This window comes from Microtus oregoni, unplaced genomic scaffold (assembly GCF_018167655.1).
Source record: "Microtus oregoni isolate MIOR12 unplaced genomic scaffold, Mior012 000012F_ref0000307, whole genome shotgun sequence".
NCBI classification, from domain to species: domain Eukaryota; kingdom Metazoa; phylum Chordata; class Mammalia; order Rodentia; family Cricetidae; genus Microtus; species Microtus oregoni.
Window position 1 is genome coordinate 3,842,875 of NW_024543071.1, and position 16,266 is coordinate 3,859,140.

The 16,266-nt window shown below is 48.2% G+C and overlaps 1 protein-coding gene across 1 annotated transcript in view; it reads right to left on the minus strand.

The window, feature by feature from the left end:
* Positions 1-16,266, minus strand: part of Trub1 (TruB pseudouridine synthase family member 1) — a 38,903-nt gene that overhangs the window by 10,336 nt on the left and 12,301 nt on the right. Inside the window, exon 4 of the mRNA XM_041661450.1 lies at positions 5,652-5,733. Coding sequence (XP_041517384.1) covers positions 5,652-5,733 — 82 coding nt within the window. The remainder of the gene's footprint in view (positions 1-5,651; positions 5,734-16,266) is intronic.

The following is a 16,266-nucleotide window of genomic DNA, read 5'->3' on the forward strand; positions in this document are numbered from 1 at the left end:
TCCTCAGAAAATTGGGAACTAACCTACCGCAAGCCCCCGCTATACCACTCTTGGGCAGGTACACAAAGGATGCTCAATCACACCACAAGGACAGCTGTTCAATCAACTCTGTTCACAGCAGCTATATTTGTGATAGCCAGAACCTGGAAACAACCTAGAAGACCCTCAACTGAAGAATGGACAAAGAAAATGTGGTCTACTTATACAATGGAGTATTACTCAGCTGTTAAAAACAAGGATATGTTAAGAGAAACCCTGTCATGAAAAGCCAAACCAGACCAAAACAAACAAACAAGGACACCAAGAAATTTGAAAACAAATGGATGGAACTAGAAAAGACATCATTCTGAGTGAGATAAACCAGAAAGACAAACATGAGATGTGCTCACTCAAGTGGATATTAGCTGTTAAGAAAGGGTAACTATGCTACAATCCACAGACCCAGAGAGCCTAGGTAAGGAGAGTTCATGGGGGACGTCCCATCTCCCTGGGAAGGGGAAATAGAAGAGAGCGGGTGTGGGGAACTTGAGCATCAGGTGGGGGTGTGTGTAGGGGAGAGTGCTGAGGGAGACTGCTGGGGGACATTTTGGGGTCGGGTGCAAGCCTGGTTCAGTGGAATCTCCCAGAAGCCCACGGAGAGCACCCCAGCTTAGATTTCTGGCAAGAGTGGGTAACAGGCCTGAAGTGGCCATCTCCCGTGACCAGACTGGTGCCTAGCCCAGATGTCAACAGAGAGGCATCATTCAGCAACTGATGGAGGCAGATGCAGAGACCCACAGGCAAACGTTAGGCAGCGCTCGGAAATCCTACAGAAGAAGAGAGGAAGAAGGAAGGAGTGTAGAAACCAGAGGGGTCAAGGCCACCATGGGAAGGCTCACACGGGTGGTCAAGGCCACCTTGGGAAGGCTCACATGGGTCAAGGCCACCATGGGAAGGCTCACACAATCAGCTAAGCTGGGCTCACAGGAGTTCGCAGAGGCAGAATGGACACCAGGGAGCCTGCATGGTACTGACCTAGGCACTCTGCATACATGTGACAGCTGTCAGCTCCCCCAACAGCAGGAACAGGAGCTGTCTCTGACTCTTTTCCTGGTTTAGGGACCCTACTCATCACACTGGGTCAATTTTCCCAGCCTTAAAATACGGCACATGCTCAGTCTACTGCAACTTGACATGTACGCTGCATTTTACTAATATTCATGGGAGACCTGCTCTTTCCTGGATGGAGACGGGAGAGTAAGGGATTGGGGGGATGGAAGGGAGGAATTGGGGGGAGGGACTGGGAGGGGAGGATGGGAAGGAGAGGCTGTAGCTCAGATGTAAAATAAATAGATGAATCATAAAATGTGTGCGTTCATACAGGTGGAGGTGAGTTCTTCACTCAAACAAATCAGCACGACAGAGGTATCTCACTAGAGAAAGGAGAAGGCGAGACAGACACCCAAGCAGAAGGTGCACAGAGGAAGACGGCCAAGGTACTGTCCCACACCACTCCTGTCAGAAACCACAGCAGTGTCAGAGGACTGTGGCCCACTCGCGGGAGTGCACACTGACGTGATGTGACGTGCTGCTGAAGATATAGACCGTGAGGAACTACACACTGTGGAGGAAACACAGCAACTGTGGAAAACTATTTTACCATCTCCAGGGCAGTGAAACACCTGACCACCCTGTGACCTAGCAATCCTAGGTCTAAACATCAGAGAAGTGAACACAAAATACAGCTTTATTTTGTGAAGTTCCAAACTGGGAACAGCCCACACGTCTGTTAACAGAAGAGGCCTAGGCACAAGGCTGTGATAAACAGCACTGCCCCCAAGCATGGAGTCCTGGACCCCAAACCCAGCAGAAATGGACACACGAGTGTAGGCAGGAGAGAGGGCTCAGCAGTGAGGAGCACTTGCTGTTGTTGCAGACTCGGGTTTGGTTCCCAGCACCCACACAGCTGCTCACAGCTGCCTGTAACTCCAGTCTTAGGGGATCCAATGCCCTCTTCTGGACTTCATGGGCAGCAGGCGTGCGTATACACACACATACACACACACACACACACACACACACGCGCGCGCGCAGGGATAAATCTCACATATACACACGGGAGAATCCCAGCACAGAAGGATACATACTGTGTATGGGCTATCGCCATAATGGGGAAGTTAGTGTCTACCTTGAGAAAAGAAGGAAGAGGAGCCTGCTCCCATGGGCAGGGAGCGAGGTTTAAGAAATCCACTTCTTCACTAGGGCAATAGCTACCTGGTGTTTGCTTTGTGATAATGAACTGAGCTGTGAATTTATCTATTGTTCACTGTATAAAACTTCATAACAAAGCTTAAATACAAATAAATGTCAATATAAGGAGACGGCCAGAACTTCACGCCACCTTATGTTTCAATACAAATCATTTTTCTCCAGTTTTATACGTACTGATTCCTGGCACAACACCTGAACTCACTTTAGATTTGTGCCTGTGCGGTCAGTGGTTCAGGTCTGCTACTTCCTGGAGCCCTCGGTGTCCTAGAGTTTGCGTTTGCATATTGGTGCGCTTACTGTAAATTACTTTGATTTCGTCTTTATAGTCTGTGTGCTGCATTACGTTGACTTTAAATATATCTTTATGCAGACAGGTCACTGTGTTTCGGATTTTATTTCAGGATAATCCTAAGGGAAATAGAATCCTGGCCTTGGATGGCTGAAAACAGAATTCCCCACCAGGCAGTCAGTTCCTCAGGGCAGAAGCTAGAGTTTAAACCCCTTCTTCTTGTCCTTGGTGCCCACTGTGGCTTCAGATAGCAAATACTTCATGATTTACTAAAGGAAACAGAAAAATCCTGCCAATCCACAAACAGTGTCTAGAACCAGCATCCTCCAGGGTCTCAAGCACTGCTCACTGCACTGTGTGGCAGATGCTTCTGTCCGGGCTGGAGGGAAGCCCCACCTCATGGTCTTCAGCCCCTCCTCATGGTCTTCAGGACTCAGTACACTGTGGTGGATGCTTCTGTCCGGGCTGGAGGGAAGCCCCCCTCATGGTCTTCAGGACTCAGCACATCGATGTACTGTGCTTTCTTTCACTTTTTAAAAATTTGTGACAGTGTGTGTGTGCATGCATGTGCCTGTGCGTGCATGTGCCTGTGCGTGCATGTGCCTGTGCGTGCATGTGCCTGTGCGTGCATGTGCCTGTGCGTGCATGTGCCTGTGCGTGCATGTGCCTGTGTGTGCATGTGCCTGTGTGTGCCCACCCCGTGCACATGAGATGGGAGCACACACGCGGAGGTCAGAAGACAACTTCATTCACCATGCTTGCTGCTGCATATGCCGAAGTAGCTGGCCCGTGACCTCTGGAGTCTCCTGTCTCTGCCTCCAGCTCCCTTAGGAGTTCTAGGTTTAGGGAGCTCCAGGCGCAGACCTACACGGGTCCTGGGGATGGGAACTCAGGTGCTCACAGCTGACCAGGGGGGGGTCATCTCTCTAACCTCATCTTTAACACGAAGTTACAGATTAACAAAGGCAATGCAGACAAAAAAGATTCCAAAATGCTTAAGGCTAGGAAGAAAGCATCCTCTCAGCTGCCCGCCAGTTATCCCCACTCAATGAATGGCAGCATTCTCCAACCAGGTTTGTAACTGCGAAGCCCAGGTCACAACTGACGTCTCCTTCCCACCCCATCCAGTGCATCAGTAGTCCAGGCTGCACTTCAGCTGACTTCTCTCTCCGGCTAAAACTGCCCCAGCTCTGCCACTAGTGCCCTGGTCCACGCGACCATCCGCTCTGCCTCAGCTACTACCAGAGCCGTGAGATCGTGCGTGTCTGTGTGCCTGCCACCCATCACCCTTCAGCCACGATAGGAAGCTGAACCACTATTAATTGGGGGATGACAAATAAAGATGTTAGACACACTCCGAGCACAGGTTAGGAAGGGCAGACAGAATTAAATCCTCTTCCAGCCGCGCTCCCTTCACACGGCCCTCCTCCACCACGCTGCTCCCTCCACACGGCCCTCCTCCACCACAGTGCTCCCTTCACACGGCCCTCCTCCACCACAGTGCTCCCTCCACACGGCCCTCCTCCACCATGGTGCTCCCTTCACACGGCCCTCCTCCACCACGCTGCTCCCTCCACACGGCCCTCCTCCACCACGCTGCTCCCTCCACACGGCCCTCCTCCACTATGGTGCTCCCTTCACATGGCCCTCCTCCACCACGCTGCTCCCTCCACATGGCCCTCCTCCACCACAGTGCTCCCTCCACACGGCCCTCCTCCACTATGGTGCTCCCTTCACATGGCCCTCCTCCACCACGCTGCTCCCTCCACATGGCCCTCCTCCACCACAGTGCTCCCTTCACACGGCCCTCCTCCACCATGGTGCTCCCTTCACACGGCCCTCCTCCACTATGGTGCTCCCTCCACACGGCCCTCCTCCACCATGGTGCTCCCTCCACACGGCCCTCCTCCACCACAGTCCTGAAGCTTGTTTCCCGGTTTATGCTTGGCCAATGGGGATGAGGACACAGGAGGTTTACTCACCTGGGTGTCACTGCCGCCAGCATCCCTGCGTACTCTGAAAGTCCGCCCCGCCTCTCGCCTTACGCCTCTTAGGCCTTAAAAGCCCCACTAACTGAAAGTCATAGCTGGGCTTCACCTAATGAGCGGATTTAGTGGAATGCCGGCATTCACCAATTCCAACAATAATTTCACCCTACTTCAACATCAAGGATGTGGAAATCAATCAGTGGTTTTAATTTTCATTATATTGCTTGATTAACTGAGTGAACTACTACCTGGCGCAGAGATATTGGCAGGGCAAGTGAAGCCATTATGAACAAGAGAAGGTCGTCCTTGCTACTGGCGTAATACGGAATACGTAGTAAGGGCAATCAACACAAAAGCACAGGGAAGCAGACATTACACTGTCTGCAGTCAAATCAAGAAGAGTTAATGTCAAACACGGGGAAAAACCAGAATGCCTACAAATAACTCAGAGTCGCTGACATCACGATGCAGGTGAACTCCCTGACAGCCGAGTGCTGCACTAGAAACAGCTCCTGCGCTGTGGGAGTTGCTAGGAGACCAGTTCATTTATCTTCCCTTTCTTGAAGTAGTGAAAGAATAGCAGACAAATTAAGGTGGGCCCTGGGGAGTTCCCTTCTCCTTCAGAGAATTAGCTCTCCCCTGCTGGATCTTTGCACACGCTGACTTGTGCAGGACTAACTCGGGCACATGTATTTCAACAGCCGGGAAGTCGGTTTAAAAAACCAGGAGAGGCATGACACAGGTCAGATCCACCAGGGTTTTGGTACTCATTCATGGGGAAAAAACATCCTAAATCCTGGCTACAAATACAGTAATTCTGAATATTACAAAAACTTGGGGAAATCACTTAGAAACTCAGTGGAACTCAGAGCACAGTCGGACGTGATGGGCTCAGCTAGAGAGATCACTGAGAGCTGGAAACATCGCACACCATAGCTGTTTGTAACTCTGCTTGGGGACAGGGTCTCACTGTGTAGCCAGGCTGGTCTGGAACTGCAATCCTCCTGCCTCAGCCTCCCAGGGCTGGGATTACCAACAGACGCTACCACACACTACTTAAGTTCTGCATTTTGCAATCACACAAACTTTAATTGCCAAGGAAAATGGCATTAGAGGTTCCGTACCATATGGCTTCTCGTCCGTTACCTTCCCAGTAGAATCCAGTGTGTCGGTAGCTTTCCCCAGTTCTCCAGTGGCAATATACCTCTAGAAAAGGAAATGAGAAGGGCAGCCATGAGTAACTCAGGACAGTCAGGCATGCCTCCTAACAGAGAACTTTATTAATACCAACCTAAAACAAAGTGAAGGTAAAAACAACACACTGAAATTGCCTTGTTGGTTTGCTCCTGTTGTGTGGGAAGCATTTGCAAGCCCAGAAACATTCAAACTCCCCACACCAGCCAACAAGAGAAAAAATAAAAAAACACCAAAATGGCTTCATGGCTTACATGTGCATACTGTTATCACAAATTTCCAAAACTATTTCTATACTGGGCATACTGGCTTTTAAAGAAATTGCAGGCATAGTCGGGTCTCTGCATCGTGAATTCCACATTCACACAGTCAATCAACCATAGATAAAAATATTCTAAAAATAAGAAGATCTGTATGATTGTGTGCAGACTTGTCGCTATTCCCTAAGTAACCCAGGATGACACTGCTTCCATAGCGTTTCTTCTGCAGGACGGGCTGCCTGGAGATGCTCAGAAGTCTGAGCAGGGCTGAGGTGCCCGCGTACATCACACCATGTTTTAGCAGGAGCCAAGGACCATGGACTTTGGTCGCCACAGAGGTCCCAGAACCAATACTCTCCAGAGAGTGGGGGACATTACATGCCCGCAAATGGAAAGAACGGTACAATAAACCATACATGGCTCACAAGAATCAATAATTGTACCAGACACACAATTAAAATGATTTCAAGGCAAATGATTTGGTACTATTCCATGAAACACTAACACCCATCTTAGTAAATATATCACATATTTAAACCAAAGCTAGATATTGGAAACCTCTGGGTCACACGAGGTTAGAACACCAAGTACAAGAGGGCACTCTGGCCAGCAGCGTGCTTTCTCAGAAAAAGACAGCTGACACCAAAGCTGGCTGAAAGGAAACTGATTTTAGAATTGATCACTATCCATGAAGGACATTAGTTCTCATGGAACTAAGACATCCCAGCTGAGGCCTGTGCCGCGTCTCTCTGCACACCTGTGCTGTGCAGTCTATTCACCAGCTGATGCACACCTGTGCTGTGGAGTCTACCCACCAGCTGATGCACAACTGCACCATGCAGTCTATCCACCAGCTGATGCACACCTGCACCGTAAAGTCTATCCACCAGCTGATGCACACCTGCACTGTGCAGTCTACCTACCAGCTGATGCACACCTGCGCCATGCAGTGTATCCAGCAGCTGATGCACAACTGCGCCATGCAGTCAATCCACCAGCTGATGCACACCTGCGCTGTGGAGTCTATCCACCAGATGATGCACACCTGTGCTGTGGAGTCAATCCACCAGCTGATGCACACCTGTGCTGTGGAGTCTATCCACCAGCTGATGCACACCTGCACCATGCAGTCTATCCACCAGCTGATGCACACCTGCGCGGTGCGGTCTATCCACCAGCTGACGCACACCTGCACCATGCAGTCTATCCACCAGATGACGCACACCTGCGCGGTGCAGTCTACCCACCAGCTGATGAACACCTGCACGGTGCAGTCTATCCACCAGCTGACGCACACCTGCACTGTGCAGTCTATCCGACAGCTGATGCACACCTGCACTGTGCAGTCAGTCTACCCACCAGCTGAGGCACACCTACGCCAGGCAGTCTATCCGCCAGCTGACGCACACCTGCACCATTCAGTCTGTCCACCAGCTGACGCACACCTGAACCATGCAGTCTACCCACCAGCTGAGGCACACCTGCACCGTGCAGTCTATCCACCACTCTTTGGGACAAATTCTGCTTTTGTTGGGTGTTTCATGTGTAGTGAGAAAGAGGAAAGGACTATAATCTCCTGGAGAAAATAATCTGCACCTGTGACTTTTACAGACACTCAAGCCAGCTGTGGTGCTGTACCCTTTAATCTCAGCGCCTGAGGCAGGGCAGTCACATGTCCGTGAGTTCGAGGCCAGCCAGGGCTACATTAGTGAGACCCTGTCTGGGACAGAACCTCAAAGAATATTGTAGAAATGCAAATTTATTAATGATAAGCTTGTGCTAGTAAAAGGACTAAAAAATGAAAAGAATATTAAAAATTGTAACTTCCACAAATATGCAGACATGACGGCAAATGGCCTTTGATAAAGCCACTGTCATCACATGGCTCATCTTTCCAGCACAAGTGCAGTGCGGGAGGGAAGGCTTCAATGCAGTTGAATCTTAAAAGTTTCATCAGGACTGGAAACAATTAGTTCCTTTGAATCCTACACTCGGTCCCATCCCCCGAGACACAGCTTCTCTCCAGCCCCATCCCGAGACACAGCTTCTCTCCAACCCCATCCCCTGAGACGCAGCTTCTCTCCAGCCCCATCCCCAGACACAGCTTCTCTCCCCAGCTCGCAGCAGTCAGCCCAGAGTCAGCGTCCCACAAGGAGGGCACAGAAGGATAAGCGGCAAGAGCAGAGGCTCAAACGCGAACTGGCAGGGTGGCAATTACCGCTCCATCACAGATGGTAAAGTGCTTAAGTACATCTTAATTGCTTCTGAATCAGTTCATCTTAAAGTAGGGGAAAGTAATAAGTGCCTCATGAGAAGAGGCAAAGAGTTTAAAACAACCGTTTCCGTCCATGGTAAGCAATGGAGAACAATTACCATCCCATGAAAACACGGAATGACTCAGCGTCTGCAATGGTCAGTGACTCGCGCAGTTACACTGTGTTCTCACAGGTAGCACGAACGCTGGCTAGGGAGACGGCTCTGCGCTGGCTACACCGGGAGGATCAGAACACACATAAAAAGCCAGGCACAGTGGCGTGTGTGTAGAAGACCAGTGCTTGGATGGCAGAGAGAAGTGGACCCCTAGGGCTCGTTGGCAGCCAGGTTAACCTAGTCAGTGAGCGCTGGGTCCTGATGAGAGGTCTTGTCTCAAACACCAGGCGCATGGCTCCTGAGAAAAGGCACCCAAGGCTGACCGCTGGCTTCCACGTGCACACGGAGCAGCAAGCACACGGGGTGGGGTGGGGGAATAACACAGCTGTCTACACTTATAGAAAACTGTCACATATGTTATATTCTGTGCTTTGAATGCATCTGCAGTGGTCTGTTACATAACATGTCTGAACTGGGTGCCTTGTGCTCGCATTTTGGTTTCCGGATTCTAGATGTCCTTCACCTTGGAACAAGCGGATTTTCCTCCCTTTACTTATCAACCCCCTTCATTTTTTCTTCTTTTGGATTTTCGAGACAGGGTTTCTCTGTGTAACAGCCCTAGCTGTCCTGGAACTTGCTCTGTAGACCAGGCTGGCCTTGAACTCACAGAGATCAGCCTGCCTCTGCCTCCAGAGTGCTGGGATTTGCGTGCACCCAGCAAATCCTTTCATTTTTAAGCCACCCTGTTAATCCCCCCCTCCCCCACATCCCGTCCCGGAGCTTCCAAACCCTCAAGAGTGGGACAACAGTAGGTAATCCATAAAACTGTGTACGCAGCACGAACGGGAAGGCTGGCTCAGATCCAGACCCCACCGTATTTCCTAAGAGATGCGAAAGGACAGATCTTACCCTCACCACGTGTGAAAATTCCCAGACACCAACACGTCACAGTGACACCACCCTCCAGGATGTTACTGAGGGAAAAGGGCCTGACAAAGGCTACTCAGCGGCTCATCTCCCTGGGCTCCCACCATGTCTGCTAGTCATGTGATCTCCAGCACACGTCTGCTGCTTCTACACTTTCCCACATCAGAAACGGCCACGGGGACTCTGCACCGCTGCTCTGTTTCCCTACAGATGGACATGATACCGGTCTCATGCAAAGTTGGCTGACAGACTGACACGCGGGCTCGCGGAGTTTCACATTTCCGTCACATTAGACATTTGGGCTCCGGTTGGCAACTCTCAAAGCACTCCTGGGTCTCCCTTGTGTTCCTTTTAGAGAACATGATAGCTACACCAACGGTTCTCAAACTTACTGATTTAAGAATTCTGGCATGGTACTTAAGACTTGCTGAAATGCCTGGGCATCATTTTTAAACAACTAAGATTTATTTTCATTTTATGTGCATGTGTTTTACACGGACATGCGTATGTGCAGTACTTGAGTGCCTGGTGCTGGCCGGAGTCAGAGGGGGATGCTGATATAACTGGAGTTACAGATGGCTGTGAGCCACTGTGTGGGTGCTTGGAACTGAACCTGAGTCCTCTACAGAAGGAATAAGTGTTCTTAACCACTGAGCCATTTTCCAGTCCTGTTGGCAAGATTTCAAAACTACATTGTACATCTTTCAATATTTCCTGTATCAGAAATCTACAGTGAACACACCCGCACAGCCACCACACTGCACAGCCAGTAGAAATTCTGGGTTTTATTGTTGTTGTTTGTTTCTTGTTTGTTTGTTTATTTTGAGACTGCAAAGTGAAAAAAGGCAAAATTCTTAACATGGTTGTGATTTCAATAGAGCCACTGAAAAAGTCTCTTGGCCACACGCTGAAAACCGATTATCCCAACCGCGGCTGTTCTCTCTTTACCTTCAATTGGCATCTCATGAGAATTAACCTTCTGTTCTACTGAGTTTTCTACAAGCCACTCAGAAAAGTCCATCCAGACAAACCTGACCTCCAGCTCACCACCAAAAGATACGGGAAAGAGAACAAGATAGAGTACAGTATTGGGGGACATTTGATCACACTGTGAACCCCAAGTTTGCATTGGTGTTAATTAAATAAAATTGACCTTAGGTCAGGACATTTGATCACACTGTGAACCCCAAGTTTGCATTTGTGTTAATTAAATAAAGTTGACCTTAGGTCAGGAGGCTGCGTTAGTTGATAGAAAGTAATCAAAGAGTATCAGAGGGCATCCAGGAGACACAGAGACACAGGAAGTAGCAGGGAGGAAGTACTCAGAGGCACAGGAAGTAGCAGGGAGGATTTTGAGTAGTGCAGCCTTTTCTGGTTTGGTGAAAGGGAATCCCAGGTCTGACACCGGCAAGCAGGGAAGGTCATCTAATATGATCCAGCCTCCCTGAGCTAGCAGGTTTTTACCCTAGCCTTTGAATCTTGAGTCTTATTTATAAATAGAACGACAGAGACTAAGTTAAAGTAGCTTTGGCGGCAGTGACAGAGCCAGTGCCACGGAAAGAGAATTGCAGTCGCTGGCTGAAACAGCAGTAGGTTAAGGAGCAGCCATTGTGCTGAAGCTAAAACAGCAACTGAGAACTGAGCTCGTCCTCCTGTGGGGTCTAAGGCAAGCCTTCTCACTTGCTCTGTTCCGGGTTATTTCTTCTCCAGGATGGATTCCTGGCAGTTGGGAAGTCTGTTAGACTGGTGAATTTATTACAGTATAATTTTATACAACAAACAAGCAGAAACCCTGTAGAAAATCCCATCGAACTTTCTGCTCTTCGGGGCTTGTGGTTTCCAGCTCAAACAACTCCCCTCCACTCATCGGCAGCTTGATCTGAAAGCTCACAATTCAAGCTTGCACAAAGAACAAAGGACGTGTTATTAAGGATGAAGAATATTTTATTAAAATTTGGAAACCCAAACCACGTGGCTTTGAAATATTCGTTACTAAAGGAACAGCTCTTCCCAGCTCCTAAGTGTCAGCTTCAATTTTCAATAAAGTTCTTACGAAACATTTGAAAATTCAGATACAGAAAAGGAACAAATTGAACTGGCCTCTGAAGAAAATTGACTGTAACGAGTCTTTCTCTGTCCCACCAGCCAGCTCCCAAATGACACGGAAACTTATTAATTATGGAAGACTGACCTTAGCTTAGGCTTGTCCCACTAGTTCTTAGCCCATATTTCTATTAACCTACATTCTACCACGTGGCTTTTACTCCTTCATCTTGCACCCTGTTTCCTCTCCGAGCCTCCTGGCATCTCTGACCTTCTTCCCAGAGTCCTCTCTGTCTCCGGAAGTCCCGCCTAACCTCCCTGTCTAGCTACTGGCCTCTCAGCTCTCTATTACCCCAATCCCCCCCAATACATCTTTGCACAGTCTACAAATATCCCATGACGGATAGAATGCTGGTCCTAAAGAACTGGCTGAATCTCACAGGTGTGTTGTGGCTGGCGAACCTAAGACGCTGGAGTTTCTTAGAGAAACGTCTGCCCCGAGCACATCCAGGGTAGGAAGCCGTGGCGCCAAGGGCCCTCGCTCTGCTGTGAGCCTTGCCAGCTCCGCCAACACCAGTGTGGTTGGCCTCCGTGCAGATGTGGGGGGCCTCCTGTCTGTACAGTGCTAATTAGATCCAAGTTTCTATAATAGTCGGCTCTTTCAGTGCCCCGGCCTCTGAGGCATTTTACAGTAGTCGACTGTACTCAGCAACAGGGACCTGGGAAAGGCATCAAAGCCTGGGACTTCAGAGGGCACGGGCTCCCCTGCATTTGCCGAGTTAACTGTTCAAGCAGTTAATCTGGGGAGGGGGGAGGTATTGCCTTCCTTTATACATCTGACATTAGTCCAGCCTCCCAGACTTTTGTCTAAATTATATTTATGAAAACCCATTTTTTCTTCTATCTGAGACAGGGTCCCTGTGTAGCTCTGACTGACCTGGTACTTTCTATGTAGGCCAGGCTGGCCTTGATATCCAGTGTTTCTGCCTCCTAAAGAGAATACTGGAACTAGGTGTGTGCCACCATGCCTGGCATGTAAACTATATTGAGAACCACATCTATCTACACCCCAAATCCTTTAATGTGTGAAATTTTTGTCTGGAGAAATTGACCTCTTCTTTTAAAAAGAAATAGCTTTTTCTTTCTGATGAGTGGTGTTTTTTCTATAGTTTGAGAAATTACAGGAATTTTAAAAAGAAAAGAAGTTGTTTGAATAAAATTGACTTCGGGTGTATATGGAACCTGAAGTTAGAACAACCTAGCAGGCTTGCAATTCGGAGCGAAAGGACTTGATGATACATGAAGCTCCTGGGAACAGTAAGAACACTACTCACGGAGCTCTCTGTGTGCTGACCAACTGTCAGGAAGACAGATGCTTCTCACACACATCACACACACAGCCTCAAAAGAGCAGTGAAAAAAAACAAAACACAAGAGCAAGAGTAGCAAGACCACAGGAAAAGTAAAGCCCACAGTAAGGACCCCAGCTAGGCCTCCTGGTTCTAACACCCTGACCTGAATAAGAAACGGCAAGAAAAGGTCTGGATGTCCGGATAGCCTCCCTCTTCACAGACATTAGGAACAGTGGATGGCCTGAAGATTTTATTTAGGAGTCCAATGGCGGAATTAAAAAACCTTTAATCTCAGCACTCAGAACGCAGTGAGTTCCAGGACAGCCTGGTCTGTACAGTGAGTTCCAGGACAGCCAGGCTACATAGTGAGACTCCCTCCAGCAAACAAAACAATAAAATAAAAAACAAAATCCAGCACTCGGCCTGTTAATGGGGAGTGACCATATGAAAGTTCCGAGAAGAAATGACTTCTCATGAAGGTTCCTGACTGCAGGAAGATGGTCAGCCATGTCAGAAGAGCAAGGCCTCCAGTTAAGCCCGGCGTGTGAGGGTTCACAGCACCCACCACCCTAGGATGAAATGAAGCATGTCCGCCTTACACAGTGTGTGATACAAGTGGCAATCTACCTGCCCATTTAGGAAGCGGATGAGCAGAGAACACTAGTTCGGTCCTTAAGTCTGGACCAAGCAGAGGCTGTGCTCACATCTTTTAGTACACCAGGGACTGGGGAGTGTAGCAGTCACATGGTGGTGCAACACCTAATCCCAGCACTTCAGAGGGACTGGTGGGGGATCAGGAGCTCAAGGCCAGGCACAGTCCTGGCCACATGGGGCCAAACGTGTACATGTTTCAAACAAACAAAGGCCCATCATATAGAGGATTGGCGTTATTTAATGAAAATGTTTGCTGATATTTTATAGATGTTTGAATACAGTCTCACAATAAAGTAAATTTACTGCGGTCTATATGATAGCTAATCTCTACTGCCAACTTGATGGGAATTAGAAGCACGATGTCTGGACCCGTTAGTAAAGAACTGTGTAGATTAGGTGAAGCAGGGTGGGGAGAGTCCAGTGCAGCCGTATCTTCCCACCGCTGAGGTCCTAGCCCGAGTAAAAGGGAGAGACCAGCTGAGCATCAGAATTTCGCTCTCTGTGGCAGGAGCCACCGCTCCAACTACCGCACTGAACCCAGGAGCCGTGAGCCCTAAGAAACCCTGGTTGCTTTTGCTGTGTATTTTCTCACAGCAGCACACAGAGTAAGGAACACAGTCCATTGGAACGGTATCTATTAATAGTTACTATCTCTAACAAAAACACAATCTTCAACACGCGAGTCAAAATAAGATGACTTTTTAACAAATAACACGAAATCAAAAGTGGGAGAAAAGCGAACATCAAATGCCTGATCCAAAATTCTGTGAAGCCCAAAATTAGGTTTCTGTGACGAGATGCACCTGGTGTTCTATTTCTGTTACAGTCATCTGAGGATCCCTGGTTCCTCTCTGTGACATTCGGCATTTCTAGCTGAACACCAAAAGGGTTTCTACCCAAAAAAACCTGAACCGGATGTGTTTGCACCCCCAGTCCTCATTTCCCGGAAAATAGGCTGGAGTTTACAAGTGCGCTCTTCCAGCGACCAGAGCGCTGTCCGGGTAGGAGACTCTGTGGAGCTGAGCAGCAAATAGGCCGTGACCTCAGCCAGCTCAGCCTGGGGGCGCCTCAGCCTGGGGGTGCCTCAGCAATTACTAATGTAAGCGGCCTTTCTGCTACTCACAAGAAAGTGATGTTTTCATTGTAAAACTTTTAAAGGAGAGCAAATAGTACAAAAAATAAATATAATCCTTATCCCCCTACTAAACAGCCATTGTTTACAGTTTGTAGTTCAGACACAGCTAAGGCATTCCAACATGAGGCCGGACCAAGCCCACCTCCCTGCACCCCGGATCAAAGCTGAGCAAGGTATCCCTCTGTAGGGAATGGGCTCCCCAAGGAAGGTCTTACCCACCCTGAGGAGTAAATGGGAAATAGGAAGAGGGGAGGTATGGATGAGAGAAGGGGAGGGGGAACTGGGGTTGGTATGTAAAATGAAAAGTAAATTTTTTAATAAAAATATGAAATAAAGACTATCATTTTTTTTTTTTAAACAACAAAGCAGCTGGCAAAAACTTGTGTCTGAAAGAGATTGTGAACGGCGTGACGGGGCTCAGGAGCAATGTGTGAGTCCACTGGTGAGCAGTAGCTTACACAGAACTCTTCACGGATGTGTGGGTTGTATGTACCTGTGTGGGGCGTGTTAGCCTATGGGCTGACAACACTGTCATCCTGACTTTCTCTTCAATGTTCTTCTACCATGCGGAACACCCCAAGTGGCTTCATGGGTTTTCAACCTCCTCTTTCTTCTCCCAAGTGCCCAGAGAAGTACACTTGGATTTAGTCAAGGCCACTTCACAGGCAAACACCTTAAAATCATTTGAAAGGGATCCTGCTGTCTTCTGCTGTGTGTCTCTGTGGGTGCGTGCACATATGTATGCGTGTGTGTATGTGTGTATGTGTGTGTGTGTGTAGGCGTGTGCGGGGTGCATGTGTGTGTGGAGGCAGAGGTTGATTGTCGTCCCCTAAGTGTCTTTCCACCCTATCTTTTCTAGCAGGGTCTCTCCCTGAACCTGGAACTTACTGCTCTGCCTACACTGGGTGAAGAGCAAGCTCCTGGATCTCCTTGTCTAACAACAGGGTTACAGGCACACGCCATGAGGCCAGCATCTTATGTTGGGAGCTGAAGATCTGAATCAGGTTTCCATACTTGCACAGTAAGCACCACTGAGCCGCTCTCTGAGCAACCCTCAGTGTCTTCATTTCACAATTACCAGATAAAGCATATTTTCATTAAAAAGTACAGTTAACAAAATGGTTCTGTTGTTATAAAAATACCAAGGCTAAAAAACAAAAAAAAAAAAAAAACAAAAACAAAACAAAACAAAACAAAACAAACAACCAGGCCTGGAGATGGCAGCTCAGCGGGTAAAGCCCTCACTGTGCAAACACTATGTTCAAATCCCCCAAACCCGCGAAGAGCCAGGCACAGGAACATCAGCATGAGTGTGTGTACACACAAAACACAAAATCTTCAAGTGGAATTTATAATCTATAAATTCCTTTCATCACTAAGAAATCCAAATACAGAATACTTAAAAATTTTTAGTCTAATTGTTCAAGTCATAGCCTTGTGTTTACAAGCATTGACACTTGTCCATGCAAATTCTTTCTTTCTTTCCTTCCTTCCTTCCTTCCTTCCTTCCTTCTTTCTTTATTTTTATGTTTGAGGCAGGGCTCTCTATGTAGCCCAGAATGGCTCTGAACTTGTGACAATGTTTCTATGTCAGCATCCCAAGCCCTGGAATTACAATCCTATACCACTATGTCTTATGTCTGGCAATTGGTTTTTTACTAAGGTTGAGGGACTTTAGATTTTTTTAATGTATATGAATGGTTCATCTGCATGTATTTATGAGTACCTGTTGCCCTCAAAAGCCAAGAGAGGGTGTCAGATCCCCAGGAACTAGAGTTACGGCTGGCTGTGACCATCATATGGG